Source organism: Xiphias gladius, chromosome 21 (assembly GCF_016859285.1).
Source record: "Xiphias gladius isolate SHS-SW01 ecotype Sanya breed wild chromosome 21, ASM1685928v1, whole genome shotgun sequence".
Lineage (NCBI taxonomy): Eukaryota > Metazoa > Chordata > Actinopteri > Istiophoriformes > Xiphiidae > Xiphias > Xiphias gladius.
In genome coordinates this window covers 18,445,917-18,464,941 of record NC_053420.1, presented here as the reverse complement: position 1 = coordinate 18,464,941, position 19,025 = coordinate 18,445,917, and the positions used below count along the sequence as shown (strand labels likewise).

The following is a 19,025-nucleotide window of genomic DNA, read 5'->3' as shown; positions in this document are numbered from 1 at the left end:
TCCTAATTGTTCAATTAAAAAAAAATTATATATGAGATCATTAAACTGAGTTTATGGTTGTAAGCAATGCTGATTGATTAATTTTTTTACCATTTGTTTAATTTTTCCAAATGTGTGGGTGTCTGTGTGTATCTGTATCTATATGTATAAATACATACATATATATATATATATATATAGATATATAGATACAGATATATAGATATAGCTATATACACACACACACACACACACACACACATACACACACACCCTTAGGCACTATGGTGCTTTGAGCTAAATGCTAGCATCAGCATGCTAACATGCAATGACCATACTAACATGCTGATAATTAGCAAGTATAACATTAACCATGTTAATCAAATTAATTTAGCGTGTTAGCATGTTAGCATTTGCTAATAAACACTAAGCACTATCTAAGGCTGAGGCTGATAGGTGTCATTAGTTTTGCAGATATTTAGGCACAAACCAAAGTATTTGACTAATTTGGAACTTGATGATACCAAATGAAAACTCAGAGGATCTGCAGAGTTATTAAAATTCATCCTAAGAGGAAGATAAAAATTGTCAAGACATGTTATTACAAAACAAAAATGTCAACCTTGTGATGCCATTTGAGGCAAAGTCATTAGGATTAGATATATCAGTCTTAACCAAGGAGGTGGACTGGACGACCGACATTGCTGTCCCACTAGCGTAGCTGAAAAGGTCGGAATTGGGAAGGAGGGAGGAAGGGGGATGAAAGAAAACGGGGACTTTCATAGAGCAATAAAGTGCTACAAGCCACTTGGATGGCCTTTAAATTGATCATTGTTGGTTGTCACATTATTACCTACAAATGAGTCTGATGAATTAAAAAATGTAAAACTATCCAAATTTAGATTTTATGTTGCAGTGCCAAAAGTTCAGCCTGATCCCTTTACTCTACTGTTTTCTATTATATCATTACATAAGAACCTGATTAATAAGCGAGAAGGTCCAAAGTGCAAAGAATAGAACAGTGGACAAATTTAAAAGGTTACAGCAATGTCTTTTGTATGTGTGGCAATAGTGCCTCAGTATATGTTACCGGTTTATGGTCTCACTGTCACATATTTACATATACATTGTAGTGTTCGCAACAGAGACAACAAATAAAGGTTTTACACTAGTGAGGTATGTACATATAATGTTAGGATATTCTCTCTGATATAATGTGTTCCATAACAAATCATATTAAAAGATTTAAATCATTTTCAAACATTGAGCTTTTCTATTATTGTTCCAAAAAAGTTAAATGTGACTCCATAGTGATTGGAGTCACATTACACACAATTTCAGAACCCCAGAACCAGACTGTGGCTGTTAAACGGATTTCTGCACTTGTTCTACATTTGCAGTTTGAGAAACTAAAGCGTTTATATTACTGCCACTCAGTGGTGAGAATGGCAAGCTAAAAAACTACATAGTATGAGTGTGTTAATCAGACTTTTTATTCTTCCATTGTAGTGCTGGGCAACATGGCCAAAAATATTTTTTTCATATGGATCGATATCAATAATTCTCGATATATACATTTTTATACCAATAACGTGGGGGGAAACCCTTTCGCGTGTTCGTTAGACCTAAAGGATACACACGATGAGTTTTGGTGCGTAACACTCTAGATAGGGAGAATCTAGAATCTAGATATAATTTTTGTTTGTTCACACGAAATCTCCACAGGGCCACTTTTAATTTGAGATTCAAGGGGTATATTTAGTTTAGAATTGAATCCTAAATATAAAATAAATGTTTGTTGTGGTTCTAAACTATCATTTACTTTTGAATCATTTAAATTGATACTCTCCACAACCAACATGATATAACATTTACTCCTCAACAAAGCAACAGCAACAATGGTTTTAAATAAACATCATATAAGAGTTCAATATGCTTTGCTACACATACTGGCAATTACATACTGTTACTGTATTTACTTTATGTGCTACATAAATAAAATAAAAATGGATTCACTCCACTAAAATATAATTTTTGAGCTCTTATCCTATGGGGTAATGATTGAAAAGGCAAAAATGAGGAACTGCTGCTGGGGTTTGAACTAACTTAAACTTTAAATCAACTAACTACTTGAGCTTGGCTGCTAGTGCTCGCACTCTGGGCTTGCAGATTGTGGCCTTCTCTATACTCATTGGGATGGTACCTGTTCAGGTAATGGAGAAGGATCATTTCCCTGCACATATCACCTGTATATCATTTAACAGATATAGCTCTACTGTTTAGGCACCTTTAAAAATCCAAACCATTTCCAAATCACTGATGTTGTGTGACCTATCTTTGACCTATCAATTTCCTCATCTCATGCGGACATCCTTGTTTTGGCCCTACTCATGTCAGCTAGGTAAGCCTCTTGCTGTAGCCTAATAGGCTGCTTGTGCAGAGGGTTGACCAAAATGCAGAACAGATACAGTTCAGGAGAAGTACTCATCAGTTAATCATTGTTATTTTTTTGTGATAATTATCAAGATCCTTTTATTGCCCAGCCCTAGAGTACCTAAAATATAGTGTAAAGCATCTGGAGGTTCAGAGTACACTGGGACAGAACAAGAGGGAGACCCAAACACTCGTGAACACATCCTCCATTGTGAAACAGGAAGTTTAGGTCAATTCACAAAGACCCACAGCTAATACATTTCCAAGCAATCTAAATATTCACTTCTGTCCTTTCCCATGTTACGTTTTAGCATATACTGTATCTTACTGAAGGCGTCGAAGTGAACTTGCAACCCAATTCTTAGACGGCACAAGAAGCAGACCAAAAATGTAACAGTTATGGTGCATACTGCAGTTGCAAACTGTTGGTATAAACAGAGAGAAACAGTGATAACTTTTATGTTTTTTAAAATTTTTAAAGATATTTTAAAGAGATGTCTATGCTTCCACCTTTGCCATGCTCCCTTCATACCTTAATGATCCGCCAATCAACAGACGATTTAAAGAAAAACTAATGCAAAGGTTTCTATCAAGCATGGACTTTTCTCAAGTAACTTCCATCGTGCAACTGACAAAAAAAACAAAAAAAAACACATGATACTGTATCTGACTCAATACACTACTTCTCTTATGATTTTAATTTACATCTATGCGATGGTTCACTTCACATATACAGTAAAGCATCAGTGTTATCAAAAATGTCCATTAGGTTAGTTATAGTAGCTGCATTTCAGCAACACTTTAGCTTTTTAAAGGGAATACATCACTGACAATTTCAGTGCTTGTTCTACTTTTGCTTGCAATGAACTTACTGCTCTGGATGTCCACATTTTCACACTTCGGCCTGTATGTAATGGCCTATATTTAGACGTGTGACAGAAACCAGAAGTCTGTGTGCAGCAGCAAAGGGTCAAAATTACTCTGTGTCTTGAAGAATTTTATTGTCATTTGCCCATCACTAATTTGTCATTGCTGTTGCAGTGAAGAAGTCACTGCCACTGGAGCAATATGCAGCTATCAATGTTTACCCTCACTGTCTTGTAAGCGTGGAGAAAATTATTTTATAAAAATAATGAGACTACTGTATGTTATTATGGAAGTTATTTAAATATTTCTGTGTTACTAAAGCAGCAGGTATTTACAGTATGTGCACATTTTTACTGTACAAACCACATCACTGGGATTAAAAACATTGCGTGTACAGTTACGTGACAGAAGGATTAGTAAGGACTTATGTCAAACTGGCCTATACAAATACACTTGAGATGTCCACAAACACAAACTTATTTCACTTTCATTAATGTGTCACAATCATTGTTGAGAAGTGTTAGTTTATTAGTTTTATTGGTACATTTTTTTTCTAATGTAAATTATATATCACAAATTATTTTAATTGTACACCCCAACTCCTGTTCCATTCTGACAGATACTCCCTACTAATAAGTCACTTGCTTGTAGTATGCAGACATAACTACTCGACTAAAACATATTTCACGAATAGAATACATTTTTCTACATGTGGAATTCCTGAATTTAGACATGAAATGGAATAACCCTACTTCATACCATTTGATTGGGGAGAAGGTACTTAAGTAATACACAGAAAATGTAACAACAGCAGGAAGCGAAACATGCAGCAATTCAGATCACTGTAGAGAATGACACAGCTACACATCAACCTTAGAAAGACTGGCAGAAATTTTCAGCTTAAAGGTGAAAAATTCATGGGTGATTTGTTTTTTTAAAAACCTTTGCCTTAATATAATATATTAATATAAAATATATAAATGAATAAAAAAGAGAAATTTAATCATATGTTTCATCTCTCTTTTATTCTAGCTTTACCATATGCAGTGTTTCACTACCTGGTAGTCATAAACTATATGCAGAATTCACTTCAGTGATGTGAACATATTTTAAAATGGATGAAAAGAGTTAAAATGAATATCAAATAATTTCTGAATTTCTGGGTCACTATTGCCAGTAAGATCTTTATACAACAGGAAGTGGTGAACTAGATCATCTGTAACTTCCTCTTTCTAAAGAGGGGTATGGGGACCGAGTAACTTTCCATGAGCACATTACAGAGAAGTTAACCTATATTCTGTTGACAGAATGCTGCTGAACCACACATACCAAACAAAGGATGACCACTTCTCCTGCTACAGTCCTTCAGTCGTAGGCTACCGGTACTTTGCCGTGCTGTGGGGATGTATTGTGACCATCACCGGTACACTGGGGAACCTGATGACCATTCTAGCCTTCGCCTTAGATCGACGTCTGAGGACTCGCTTCAATGCACTGATCATCAACCTTGCAGTAGCTGATCTAATGTACTGCACCATACTGCAACCCATCTCAGTTGACTCCTATCTACACCTCAGATGGCGCAGTGGTCAGCTCTGATGCAGCGTCTTCGGCCTGCTCCTCTTCCTCTCCAACTCTGTCTCCATTATCACCCTCTGCCTGGTGGCAGTGAGCAGATATCTCCTGGTTGCAAAACAGGCTGTTTTTAATCGTGTTTTCTCTGACCGTGGTCTAATTTTACTCCTGATGTCAGCGTGGGCACTAGGCCTGGCCAGCTTTGGCCCACTCTGGCCTGTTTATGTCTTCGTGCCACAGGTGTGCACATGCAGCTTCCATCGTACCCAGGGTCGCCCCTACACCACCATCCTGCTTTTTTTCTACTTTTTAGTCGGTCTGGGCTGTGTTGGCACTTTCTACCTTCTCATTTACAGACGTGTCCGGGTTGCCTCACAGGCTCTGCTTCGCTACAGGCTGAGCCGCCGCTCATCCAGAAAGAAACCAGCCTCTTCAGTACAAGGGACTGTTGACAGTGGTGTACAGAGTGACATGGCCAATACATGTAGCTGTGAGATAAACAGCCAGGAAGATCTAGCACAAAATGAGGATAAGATCACCTCCGGAAAGTCCTTCCAATCTACCCAAGGATCTGCCACAGCCTTGAATTCATCAGCAGCCAATAAGCCTCCCTCTGATATCATCCCCACACCACCTTCATCCAGAGCTGCAACGACCACTGCAGCAGCTTCATCCAACTCAGGAGATGATGGTGAATTTAAGCGTGTGACTCGCATGTGCTTCACTGTTTTCCTGTGTTTCGTGTTCAGCTTTGTCCCCTTCCTGTTGCTCAACATAGCCGACAAACATAACCGCGCCCCACAAATACTGCATATGTTCTGTGGAAACCTCACCTGGCTCAACAGCTGAATCAACCCTGTGCTCTATGCTGTCATGAACCGACAGTTTCGACAGGCCTACCATGGGCTGCTCACCAGGGCTGCTGCACCCTTCACCTGCCTCTGGACCTGGTGGCAGGCTCTGAGATCCTGATTTCCTCAAACTTGCCTACTTTAAACCCAGTATGATATTATTCTAGACAAATACAAGACAATTTACATTCAGGCATCATGAAGTTTTAAGTTGTTTCTTTGTGTGATTTATTTAGTAGAGACAGAGAAGGAAAGGAGTAAGGCAGGGTGTTAGCTCTCATGTAAGGAACAAAAGCACAGGTTGAATGTGATGAAAATAATATTAGTGTTCCTTTTGCTTTGTGTTGCATTACCAATATTCCAGACATACTTTACTCTGTTGTTTGCTTTTACAGTATGTATTGTGTATGTACATTAAGTTTACATGTTCATTTTATGTATGTAATAAATCCGATTTTGTAGTTGTATTCAGGTTTTTGAGCAACAAATAGACTAGATGTCCACACCACTTTCAGTTTTCTAGGTGTCTATTACAATAACATGAAAAAGGACCAATGTTACAAAATCAGCACAGGATATTATTGTTTAACACAACAGGCTTACTTCTTATGACTTATGACTCTTACCGGTTTTTCAACTCTGTATTGCCTCTTACAAGCTGATAATACATAAAAGTATAGGACCTTTGTTGAAGTACTGCTAGCCTGCTAGTTTTAGCAAAATGAGGCCAGTCATTAGTTTTAAAGGTATTCTGTCATGAACTTCAATGACGGGTGAGTTGAGATAGAAAACTTGCCACTTTCAAGGGCTCATCAGGGTTCTTAGTGTTCAACCTAGCTGTCGTACCAAATTTCATGAGTATTAATTCAAACTGTATTGTTATATTTCACCGCAGAGCAAAGTGTTGGAGAGAGCTCACTCCAACACTTTGGTCCATTAATCGACTAAAAGGTAATTAACTGGCAAGTATTTTGGTTATCGGACAAATTGTTTTGGTCATTTTTAAGCCAAAATAGAACAATTTGCTGGTTCCAGCTTCTAAGGTGTGATATTTGATGCTTTTCTTTGTCACAAATCATAGTAAGCTGAATATATTTGGGTTGTGGACTTTGGGTCAGAGAAGACATTTGATAATTTTAAATTTGACACTTTACAACCAAAACAATTAACTGACTAATGGAGAAAATAATTGGAAGATTAGTCAATAATAAAAATAACGAGTTGCAGCCCTAGATACTACCCTCCCTAGAGCCACACAAAATAGTCCTCTGACAAAAGCGTAAGTAATGTGAAATTAGTGATATAGTGATCGAAATAAACTCAAGCTACTCTGATCAAATTTTGAGCAAGAAGGGTAAAAAACAAAAAACACTCAAACACAGATGTAACTACGGATACAAATACGTTTTTCAGAGCAAAATTTGACCTTTGAGCTCCTGAGAAAAAACCTCTGGGTGTTTAGCTTTCTAGCTGTCCGATTTCGTTCCCCAGTCTAACGTAAGCTGCTTGTTGGTGGTCGATGACTGTATACATTTTTTTTTACCATAACGTGCAGTATGTAAAGCCAAAAGTAAAAGCTATTAGGTAGCCTAAACTCTCCATAGGGCTGTAGAATTTGGTTTTATTTCAGTAATTTTATTCAGTTACCAGTTAATATTTTGATTGGTGCTGAAGCCTGAAACAGGCTGACAAAATTAATCTACATGACAAGTTAAATGTTAAACTAATGCGAATATAGACTCATAAAAACAACTTCCCATATTAATCGTTCATACAACATTCAGTTATTAACGAACAGAACATAGAGTCGGCCATCTCCCTTTATTGGTAATAAAATTTCATTTTGGTTTAAATGAGCAGGTTAATACAAAAGCAGATCTAAAAAGGAGGAAATACTATGTTTCATTTCAGTTTATCACATGCTGTAGGTGGTAACATTAAAACAACCACAAAGGGATTCACAAAAAAAAAAAACAAATAAATTATGTGCAGTCAGCGAAATGTCATGTAAACCTTTTCCTAGTTTTCTAGCATTCCTTAGATATCTGGTCTTAAAATAACCGGGCCCCCTAAATGCAAAATGTTTCATTCACAAGAGTTTATGATGCACGAACGTTGAAGGGTCTAGTACCTGGGACCCTAATGGAATGGATATGACTCCGACTCATTCAGTTATCTCTCTTTTGTGTCTTCAAATAGTCCCACAGAATCATTTTAAACAATAATTAACATGATAAAAATGAATTATAGAGTTTATATTTAATAATTTACAGATGCACACCAACAATGAATGCTGACTGAAAAAGCTATTCTTGATACTGACTATAAAGATTATCAAAGGGGCAAGTATTTCACGTGAAAACAGGATTCAAAGCAAACTATTCTGGTAATAGTGGATTTAAATGCACACTACAGTTTTATGACATGGATTTTGTGATGTAAGTAGCTGGGAGTAAAGCTGACAATGAGTGATAAAGGTTGGATAAATATAAATAATAGATGTTTATTGGAAAATGTTTCCACAGGATTGTGGTGGCAGGCAATTAAATTCTTGAAGACTCAAATCAGGCAGCCCCGGCTCATCTTCAAAGATGCTAGAGTCAGGATAGAGGTTGGGGTTGTTGAGATACATCAGTAAGTCCTCCTGTGTGGCTTCAACAGCAGCAGACAGCATGGGATCAGGGTGATAGGTTTCCAGAGGTGAATCCAGAGATGAATCCAGAGGATGAAGACTTCCGTTTTGTTCTGAGAGCAGAGAAAAGGACAAGAGAAAGATACTGACTACTGTCATGGCTGTGTTTAGTTCTCCTACTGCTTTCATTTGATTTGATTTCGAGGAAATGAGAGAGACAAAGAAAAAAAATGCTGGGCTTAGAAGTTAAAAAAAGTAAAGACTCTCTCTAAGAGAGTACAGAACAATAGGATTTGATCTTACGTAACAAAACCATTAATTGCATGCAGTGTAAATACACTTGTTATATACTTACTGTAGTATAAGCTAAAGTACAGCATCATACCTTTTTTAATTCCTAAATTAATATTTCAACATTTTGGGAAATGCATATACACGTATTCCATTTCTGGCAGAGAATTAGATGATAAGATAGTGTGACGATCCCGGCTGCTGTGCTGGCTCCTTGTCTTTGCATTTATGTTTTGTGTTGCAGATGCCCAGTAGGTGTGGGCAGGTGTGTGACTGTCGATACCACTCTCATATCTGCCCATTAAATGTAAGTCTACAGTGAGAGGCTGGTTGACCCTGAAAACGGGGAAACAGCTAGCCTGGCTCTGTCAAATGGCAACAAAATCCATCAACCAGTACCTCTAAAGCCTGCTAATTAAAATGTGAACAACTATTTCTTGATTCTCAGCAGTGTTCTGGAGACCAGAGGAGACTGCAGGAAGTTACTGGTTGTGACCGAGAAATAATCCAGCACATAACCCCCCTGAAAGAGTGAGGTGTCACTTTTACGCCTCAGCTTTTGTATGGATTTATCAAAACTATAACTATAATTGGTTAATTTGTGGCTTTTAGACGTGCTGGTAGGCTGACTTTGTAACTGTTTCACAAAGAATATTGCCTAAAATGTCTTTTGCTTTTGGTTAAAGCTTTTGATCTAAAGCGTTTGCGTTAACCAAAATGGTACAAGGATCTTTACGCAGTCAAGCTCAATATTTACTGGAACGAACAAGAAAAAATTATTTCCCAAAACGTTTTTCTGTGTGTCCTTCCAAACTATGAAAAATGTATTTCCAGTGGTTTGAGATTTAATCACTATAAAATGAAATTATATTTATATCGTTATTATTAATACAATAATAACAATAATATAGCTAAATTATCTTTGATTTCTATGATTGATCATTACTAATGGTTTTTGTTTTACTTATGGTTAAATGCTGTTTTCCTTCTGTTTTCTAGTTAATTTCAGTGGATGCATCAAGCAAAGTGTTGAAGCGTTTAAAGCATCAGATGGTAGAATCAAAAAGCTTGAAATTTAATAAAGGTGTTGGAAGGGTTCGCTCAAACCAATCCCCTCTATGACTGTTAGATTTAGTGTTCAGTAGAGCAGACAACAGTGCATGTGCATGCAGCAGAGGCAGCCAACAGCCACATAAGATATAAGGTAGAAGTTCAACAATTTCATAGCAGTCGCCTGACTTCTACTATCTAGAAAGCTTGTTCCCCAATGATTTTATACACCACGAGGCCAAAACACAGACTTTACCACAGAGCTCTGTGATGAAGGGAGGGGGATTTGTTTGACAAGGCATTTAGATGGAAGGGACAGCAAGGAGAGCCATGACTCACCAGCTGGCTCTCCACAGAGGCCAATCACTGGCTCCAGGCCTTCACCCTGTGCCATGTCAGAGGACATGGGTGGCTTAGCCTCCAGTGTGTTCCTACATGACCAATGACAAACAGTCATTACAACCAGTTGCTCATGACATGAAAAGGGCCATGGGTATGCTGCTTCTTAGACGAAGTGATTTCATTTTTAGTTTGGGGTTTCTGTATAAATAGCACATTTAGAATATAAGGAACCCTTTAGTTTTGATTCAAACAAACAAGATACTGTAAGACAGCCTGGAAAAACTGAATAACATACTTACTCCTTTGAAACAAACATAAGCTTGGTTTTGATGTACTTGATGTAAGGACTATCATCTGAAATAGAATGAGTTTAGATGTGATTTACTGTGTCATCTTCTTCGCCGACACTATGAATGTGGAGCATTTTTACATGACTACTGCAACAGAAAACACCATTCAATGTAGATTAACCAACACAGCAACTGTTATGTAAGTTTTCCTTTTTGGCGGATTTATTTTCCAAAAATATACAAGTGGCAAAGAGTATCTGCAAAAACGTTTGGCGCCCTTACCTCCACTCTTCTCAGAGTAGTATTTTCCGAAAGCCTCTTCTTTAGGGATGTCAGGATACAGATAAACCAGAGGATTTTCTGGGATATTTTCAGCTTCTAATATCTGGAAGTTCCTGATGATTTCATGGAAGGGGATCTGAATAAGGTCAACTTTGGTGAAGGGCTGGACTGTATTTACGTAAGGCTGACCTATAATAGACAGAGGATGATCATATACAGAAAAAAAGCGAGTTTGACTAATCTGAAAGGAGGCTTGTTTGTATTTCTGTTTACCATGTAACATTTTCAAAATAATTTTTATAATAGCTATGAAATAAAAACATCTCACCAGTAACAGTGTTTTCCACCCAGGAGAAAGTGATTCCTCCAATGACACTTTCACTGAAGCGCAACAAGAACGTGCCTCTCCGTTTTCTCTTCAGGAGAGACTTCTCTTTGCCTTTGCTCACAAAACCCATGATGAGGCTAAAGCACATATAAAATTCGTATTCAAACAAGAAACATCCCCCATTTCCCAGGAATGATGTGCAGCTAATGAACTAAACTGTTCTGTATTAAACCCAGAGTTAACTGTGTTCAGTAAACATACCCATCTCTCCACATGTCTTCGAGGTAAGTTTTCACCATCACCAAGATGCCATCAAACCATACCCAGAAAGTGTCAGGAGTATTCTCCTGTAACAAAAGAGGTAGCAAAGGTCACTGATACACACCTACAGCGTGTATTAATAAATTATAAATAAACAAGAGTAAGAATCTACAGCCTTGCTAGTGGTTCTCTGAGGCTCTGTGTCTAATGCTAATTGCACAGAAAACTAAATTTTAAGATTGATAAAAGCCGAGGTGCACAGTTTGTTTTTGATCCTAATCAGTCACCGTGAATTAAATGTAAAAAGGGTAGTGGTTGATATGGAAATGTCTGATCTCACGAAATGAAGAAATTAATTAATTGAAAATGAACAGGTTTATTACCACAACTGATGCAAATAACAATAACAAATGGAAGATATTAAAGATACTTTGGTGATAAAAGATGCTAAAAACATAGCCTAGTGAGCTGTAGGCTACAAACCAGATGGATGACAGCTTTGGCGCAATTCGCAACTCATTTCAGAAAGACAACAATATCAAATCTAACAGTTTCTAAATATGAATCTTCACATTAGTTTGAAAGGTCCATAGAATGGAAAAATGCAGTATCTACTCACCCTTTCCTCAGTTGGAAACTGTAGTCTGGTAATTTTATCAAAGTCAAAATACAACTTTCAAAGCCATAGAGAATATCCAATATGCCTATCTTTCAAACTTTTCAACACTCGTTGGTCTCTAGACAGCGTATGCAGCATAATAGGCCTACTGTTGTCAACCGATTGCCAAATTAGTCCAAAAGATTACAACGATCTGAAAACAAGACGAATAGCCTATTCATTGCTGTGCTTTTTCAAAGTACCGCAGTCATGTGCATTATTGAGCTGATGCTTCGCTGAGCCACAGGGTCAACAAAGATTTTATTAATAAAGTAGGTCTACTTTATTAATACAAAATATAGGGTTCCCTTATGGCTGTATGCATACAAATACAGCCATATTCTTACTATGACAGTTCAAAAATTTAATATACAATATTATAAAATATAATATATAAAATATTTTACATCTATTTTCATATTTAGAATGGCCCTGGCCGGGCGTTGGGATTCCAGCACAGTGCAGGAGAACTTAAGAGTCACGGTAAAAGTAATGGCAATCCATCCAAACTGGACCTATCAACCTTATGGCTAATTTAGAGGGAAAAGTCAGGGAATATTTCGAGTTGAGTGGTTAGGGTTATGGTTAATCCTTGGAGCCATGCTGAAAAATAATTTTGAGATTTAAAAATTCTTACCTTGCTAAATTTTGACCAGGCCACTTTGCAGGTGTCATAGTTCAGCTGTTTTCCTGGTAGGATAAAATAAATAAATAAATGATGCATTTCACTCACTAACAAAATGTGCAATAAAACATGTTTACAACCCATGAAGCATGCTCTATTATATTGTGCCATCCTTAGCATAATCTGACAAATCAATGTGAACTCTGCACAAGTCATGCTGGGTGTCTTCATAATTCCAATCTAATACCATTAACACAAACACTTTTAAGATGGAGACAAGCAACAGTAATAAATATAAATATGAACAGTTATCATAGACAGTATCCTGAAGATGTTCTGAGAGGTTACATGCAATCACACTTTTTAGTTTGTTAGTTTGACACTTATGTGTCTTCCTTCACATCCAAAGTTTGCTCTGATTGATACAAGAAAAACTGAATAAAATTTTTTTTTAATTTTGGGCATCCCCTTGGATGATTGGGGGAGAAGATGGTGAAGAATACCAATTTCTCACCATTCCCAGTGGTTAGGGCATAATATGTATGGTCAGCTCTATTCTTAGGAGAGACTGGATAAGTAAAACAATAACCACTAACACAGTGATGCGGGAATTATTTTTGGTTAATCGGTGATTTCAGTGAATTCCTTACAAATGGTATCATGCAAAGACAAGCAACTAAAACAGAAGATAGAAGCAGAGTTTACCAAAGAGTCTGTGTGCAATCATTTCCAGCTGAGCATCATTCAGACCACGTTTAGTGGCAGACTGAAACTGCCAGCTCAACATCTCTCCAAACTGCGGCCAACTGGCCGCACCAGAGTTGGCAAAGAACATGACATCCTGGAGAACAGACGCACATTAACAAATATACAGAAAATTCGTTTCTAATGCTTCCTCACAGTATTAAAGTACAACTAGACTGTAAATACTACTCGCTGTGTGTGTTAGTGATAATGATCTCTCACCTTTGTGTCCTGACTGAGCATATTGAACCAGAGGATAGACGCCCAGGCACTCTGCTGCTGGCTGGAGTTGGAGATGATGACCACCGGGAGAGAGGAGGCCTAGGTTGGGGGCCAGGGATAACAATAAACACAGTGATATAATGTTTAATTTTTCTACTTAGCAAATGCAGGTTGATGATTTTTTTCATAAAACAAGCCATATAACAAGAAAATAAAAAGAGAAAATCCACCTGCAACTCAACTGACAAGCCTTTCAGCTCAAATACAGTGTTGAAGTGGATGATATGCAGCTCCTCTGTAACAGTGAGAGGAATCTGCACCAAAACACACACACACACACACACACACACACACACACACACACACACACACACACACACACACACACACACACACACACACACACACACACACACACACACACACACACACACACACACACACACAGAGCTCATTATTCGGTTGTTCACATGTTTTGAATTATGAATTACTGAGTTGAAATACTGTCAGCAAAGACGGTAGCTTCAGGGTTGCTAAAGTCAACTTACATCACTGACTCCTTTGTTGCCACCTCCAGACTTCTGCTCCTTCAGAGTCTACAGGCAAATAATACACAGAAGTAGTCTAACATAACAATATTACTACCTGAGATTAAAGGGTTACTCTTGTTATTTTAAAGTCTTAATCACATCAGTTTAGCTGCTGCAGACTGCTTTATGTTTGTACTTCAACACTGACATCAACAGTATCTCAGTGTTGTATGAATGCTACAGGATTTATCCTTTGAATAATTCAGTGTCAAAATTGTATGAAAAGCTTTATATATACAGTAATTGTTATTAAGAGTTTCTTCGGTTGTCATTTAAGACTTTTTCTCTGTTTCAAATCATTATCACTCACCAGATGTCTGAAATCAGCCACCATGCCTCCACTCTGGCTCTCTGCCATATTCAAGGCCTTGGTTTTGGTCCCCAGGACATTAAAACGCCGATATCTACGCCGATACCAGGTTTAGTAAGAAAAAATTCACACCAAATATGAAAGTTCAATACAGTTCTGGGAATACTGTTTTATATGGAAGATGAAGTTATATTAAAAATACACACCCTTTGACCTGAGGAGCCTCCCTAATTTCATTAGGAGAAAAACAGAGCAGAGAACAGAGGTGGGCAACAAAACATGACACTCTATTGTTTGAAGTTTACGGAAAGTAACTAAAACTAACGGAAAAATCTCACCTCTCCATGGAGACATTCACTTTCATGACGTGGTTCAGCTCAGGAAACTTAACAAGAAGTCTGAAAATATTAAGTCATGGTTAAGATTTTAGAACTTTGGAAATATTGAGGTAATAAAATGTAAAATGCAAAAGGCAATAGGAACAGTCTCAAGGTTACAGTATGGAACAAAATAAGTTTGACAGATCAAAGTCCCATTTGGGAAAAGCATAACAGAGGCCTTTTGAGAGAAAAGCATTAAGTTTTCCTTTTTGTATCTTACTATCCTGATATTAGTTCAGAATTGCTGTAATGTTTACGTGGTGAACTACACTACACTACAGCCCAAGTAAATAGAGTTTAACTGGGTTTAGCTCCACTATAACACTATGTATTAGTTTGTGTAGCTACAGTAAAGTTCGTTACACCCTTTCAAATGTCTTTTCCGACATGCATGACTATCATAAAAATTACAGCATATTTAACTATGAAAACTGATACTGATTACTACATCACAATGAATGCACTTGTAAAAATAAAATCCTTCGCAAGAGTCTCTACAGTGCATAAAGATTATGTTACAAACGTGCTAAAAGTAAACATATAGATTGCCTGGAATGGCACACTGACCTGGTCTTGACAGAGAACTGGACATTCGTGCGAAGAACCAGAGGGCCTTTCCCCTGAGGCATGGATGGCTGAGTCTCAACCACAAAGGAACTTCAAGGAACAAAAAAACAATGTCAGTAAATTTCAAAAGGAAATAATAAAAGAGCAAGAGATTGTGACAAATTTGTCTTTAAAGAGAGACCTCTTAAGTAAGTCTTTCAGGAGAGTATCTGCTCTCCTCTGCAGTGCAGGTTTCTGGGCCTTCACAGGGTCGTTGTCATAGGACACTTTACCTACCAGCTCCTCCAGCTTACTAAGAAACTCCCGCACCTGGAACAGGCACACTGCCACACAGGTGAACCTGCAAAAGAAGAGGAAAAGAGCAAAAGAGCTGATGTTCACACAGGTTATGGAAAAAATTATTTCAATAATGACTTTATTAATAGTGGTGGTGGTGGATTGGAAAAGTCTTAAATGTCAACAGTTTCACAGTTTTTTTCACAATTTTTATCCTGATTTAGTGACTTTTTCAAATTAAAATAATGAGTGCAGGTTTTTGTCCAACCTAGAAATTCATCTACAGAGGGATTATTGACATAATTATTACAGTAAATACCAAATAATAAAACTGATGTGGAGCAGGTAGAGATGACCATACCACTTCTCTAGCTGATCCAGGCAAACATCGTCTGGGGCGCCAATGCAGGCTTTCTGCTGCCTCCTCTGCCAGTCCACCAGCTCCTTTTTCACCAATATGCCAATCAGGTCTTCAGCCCTGTCCAGGAGCTTATTCAGGTCTGTCAGTGTGCTCTAACAAAGTAATTGTATAAGAAAAAAAAAAAAAAAAGAAAAAAAATTAGGAAACAAATTGGACTGAAGAGATGAAGGTGTTATTCAAGGAAACTAACAACTCCATACCTTTCTACACTCATTCAGTCTGTTGACAAGTGACTGAAGAACTCTGATTTGAGCATTCTTCACAGCCTCATCTGCCACAACTGTATAACAGTTTCCACAATGGGATCCCGGTTTCCAAATACGACAGACCAAAACAAAAGAGAACATGAGGCTGTGATTCAGGCCAATTAATTACTAATCGTCAGAGAACATCAACAGCATGAAATATAACCAAAACCTTTTTATCTGCTTACCTTCCATCTTGTGGGTTTGGTATTTAAAATCAAACTCATCTTGCTGCTCCTCCAGACATATCATGGTGTGTTCTAGGCACTATATCCCAAGAGAACAGAGAAAATAAATGAATGAACTGTGAAAACTTCCATGAAAGCACAAAATAACATAAAACAACATAATCTGCACCTGCACTTCATTCCTGAGGCCCGCCATTTTACGTACAAGGTCCTGCTGGCTGCTTGTCTCCATGGCTTCCTGCTCTACATGCAACAACTGGACCTGTGACGATCCAAAAGAGTAGGAGGAGCCAGCATAGACATTGTGAGTGTTTCAGATGTGATACTGGGTAATATTGTTACAGACCAAATAATGACTTTGAGTGAAAGTGGCAGTTAAAACAATATCAGTGCCTGGTGGAAAATCTTCGCTTTTTAGCCCACACACTGAGTTCCTTAGTTTGTATTCAGCACATGTGGCCCTTTCTAAATAACTGAATACATTTTTCAGAACAACTGAAAACAAAAAAAGTATGTTATTTATAATGGAAATTTACATTTGAAACCTTACACATATATACTGTATATATAACTTAGTTTTAAATATTTAAACTTATGAATTACATTACAGTACTGCAGAAGCACAGCACATACACTATTGGCAGCTGACCTCTGAGTCATATTGGCAAAAACAGCCTACCCCACCCATATATTAAGAACAAATAAAAATAACAGGTGTAAGGGTGTTCCAAAGTGTACTAGATGTTGTGCAATTTGCTATAGCAATAAGTGTGTAGGTGTTTATGAATAGCAGGGTGTGTTTGTATCTGACAATAAATTTTAAAAAGTTGCCCCAACCTTTTCGGCCAGTTCAGCACCTTGGAGGATTTCCTTCTCTTTTTCCAAAAACCAAAGGATTGTGCTTGCCAAGGCACAAGGGTCTTCCAGGTATCTCTGTCAGGGAAGGTAAGTCACATGGATATCAGAGTTAAAGTCAGTTACTTAAAATTATGACGACAACCAGGAGCTTGGTATTGGCGAAGTGGTCTCTAAATACACTGAATACCTATCTTAGCTTGTTTTAAAAGCCAACCATTCTTACAGGAAGGGACAGGAATCTCAAAATCTTTTCCCTGGCTCACGTAACACTGAAATAGTTATTGATCCAATGTGAAGGAGAATGCACAGAACCATTAAAAATGTAATCATGTTTACACTGGATATTTCCTAAATTCTAAACAAAGATGTGCCTTAATGGTGATTTTGTTTTGCAAGCTACCATAAATCTCATTCAGACAAACCTGAAAGTTCTGTTTATAGCGTCTGATGTTGTGCTGCAATAAGAATGACTCCTCCTGGACAAAGCGGCTGTGTTGGATATCCAGATTCTCCAGCAGGACCTGTAACAGCACCACAGCCAAGTCATGGTCCCGTGCTGCTCGCTCCCTGAAGAACAAAAAAAAAAAAAGAAATACAAGCAGAGAATTTACAAACAAGGTCATTTATTGTAATCCTTGAATTATTCTTGACTGGTAAGAAAAGATGTGGGTTGAATGATATAAGGGGCAAAAGAGACAGTGCTGCCTTACCACTCCTGCTTCTCTATCCAGACAGACAGATAGTGCCGAACATCCATAGGTAAAGCATCCCTGTCATAGAGCTCAAGTAACTGCTGTCTGTACACAGCAGGCAGCTGCCTCAGTCCGTCCCACTGGGCCATCCTAAGGTCGATTAGGGACACACCAATATGCACACAAACAGCAAACCACATTGTGTATACAGTATGAGTATCCTTCGAGAATAGCACTGTACCAAACGACAGGGGTAATGGCTTCATACACGACTGTAAGCACCAGTTGAGGGAAAAAAGTGCAAACTCTTACACAAGAGATAACCTGTGACTCCTAACTATTAGTTTTTGTATGATATATCCTGGCTGCAAATTCTGCTAATTTACTGACATTTACTCGCATTCACATTTACATTTACTCACCTTACTTTATGCTGTCAGTCCACTTAGAAATGTGTCAGTAGCTAACTACGAGATTAAAACAGGTGCATATCTTAATCTTGCTTCTAGCATTACTCGCTAGCTATAGCTACTGCTAGATATTGGTAAAACAAAACAACGAACAGCGAGCAGGCGTTCTCTGTTTCATTGGATATCTTCTTATCCCTCCCAAGTCGCTCTTCACAAGCTCATCCCGGGTGCCATTTTGGCTCCGACACAATTGCATCAAAGCGGTCAAAGAGCCGGGATGTCCGCGTCCTCGTATACAGTTTCCTCACAGGCTCGGAGCTAACAGCTGATTGGTCGATCTGAACACCGAAGGGCACGCGCTGTTGGTACACTCTCACGTCAGTCTGCAACGAGCGGACTCGTGAGCAAAATAGAAACTTACAGAGCTGTACGTCTGAAAATTTACAAGAAATGACGTTGTGAAAGTGGTGAAACCACCATGTGACGCACCGATTTGAATACTAGAAGACATCAGTAAACCATAAAACGGGCTGCATGTCGCTGGTAGTTCTCTCTGCAGTGGTGGAAAGAACTAGGTACATTTCCCTAAGTACTGTGCCTTAGTAGGATTTTGAGGTGCTTGTACTTTACTCCTGCATTTCCACTTTCTGTTGCTGTT

General features: G+C 38.1%; 2 protein-coding genes across 4 annotated transcripts; one reads left to right on the top strand and one right to left on the bottom strand.

The window, feature by feature from the left end:
* Nucleotides 1–4,587: 4,587 nt before the first annotated feature.
* gpr84 (G protein-coupled receptor 84) lies at nucleotides 4,588–6,053 on the top strand. Its single transcript, XM_040115875.1, is given in 1 exon segment — nucleotides 4,588–6,053. A coding segment is annotated over 1 exon segment (1,239 nt). The 3' UTR covers nucleotides 5,827–6,053.
* A 1,464-nt stretch (nucleotides 6,054–7,517) lies between these two features.
* stat2 (signal transducer and activator of transcription 2) lies at nucleotides 7,518–18,649 on the bottom strand. 3 transcript variants are annotated; one of them, XM_040159352.1, is made up of 24 exons: nucleotides 18,380–18,647; nucleotides 17,976–18,107; nucleotides 17,688–17,832; nucleotides 17,245–17,340; nucleotides 16,577–16,669; nucleotides 16,408–16,486; nucleotides 16,175–16,254; nucleotides 15,915–16,066; nucleotides 15,459–15,617; nucleotides 15,278–15,367; nucleotides 14,669–14,728; nucleotides 14,537–14,557; nucleotides 14,331–14,424; nucleotides 13,979–14,026; nucleotides 13,661–13,744; nucleotides 13,431–13,529; nucleotides 13,170–13,305; nucleotides 12,477–12,529; nucleotides 11,182–11,267; nucleotides 10,921–11,057; nucleotides 10,593–10,781; nucleotides 10,320–10,374; nucleotides 10,018–10,109; nucleotides 7,518–8,450 (listed from the first exon to the last, which is right to left on the bottom strand). In XM_040159352.1, the coding sequence occupies exons 2-24, from the start codon at nucleotides 18,104–18,106 to the stop codon at nucleotides 8,209–8,211; spliced, it is 2,421 nt and encodes an 806-aa protein (XP_040015286.1). In that variant the 5' UTR covers nucleotide 18,107; nucleotides 18,380–18,647; the 3' UTR covers nucleotides 7,518–8,208. The 3 variants fall into 3 exon arrangements, with proteins under 3 accessions (XP_040015286.1, XP_040015287.1, XP_040015288.1); XM_040159354.1 differs by lacking the exon at nucleotides 10,018–10,109 and having other exon boundaries at nucleotides 8,275–8,450; XM_040159353.1 differs by lacking the exons at nucleotides 10,018–10,109; nucleotides 10,320–10,374 and having other exon boundaries at nucleotides 18,380–18,649.
* Between the last annotated feature and the right edge of the window lie 376 nt (nucleotides 18,650–19,025).

What these genes read in the sequence shown, in the direction of transcription:
- stat2 (XM_040159352.1), bottom strand. Translation starts at nt 18,106, where the DNA reads ATGGCCCAGTGGGACGGACTGAGGCAGCTGCCTGCTGTGTACAGACAG. An exon ending in CAGTTCTCTGTCAAGACCAG is followed by an intron (nt 14,729 to 15,277) that starts GTCAGTGTGCCA and finishes TAATATTTTCAG; the next exon opens with ACTTCTTGTTAAGTTTCCTG. An exon ending in GAGGCTCCTCAGGTCAAAGG is followed by an intron (nt 14,425 to 14,536) that starts GTGTGTATTTTT and finishes GTATCGGCGTAG; the next exon opens with ATATCGGCGTTTTAATGTCC.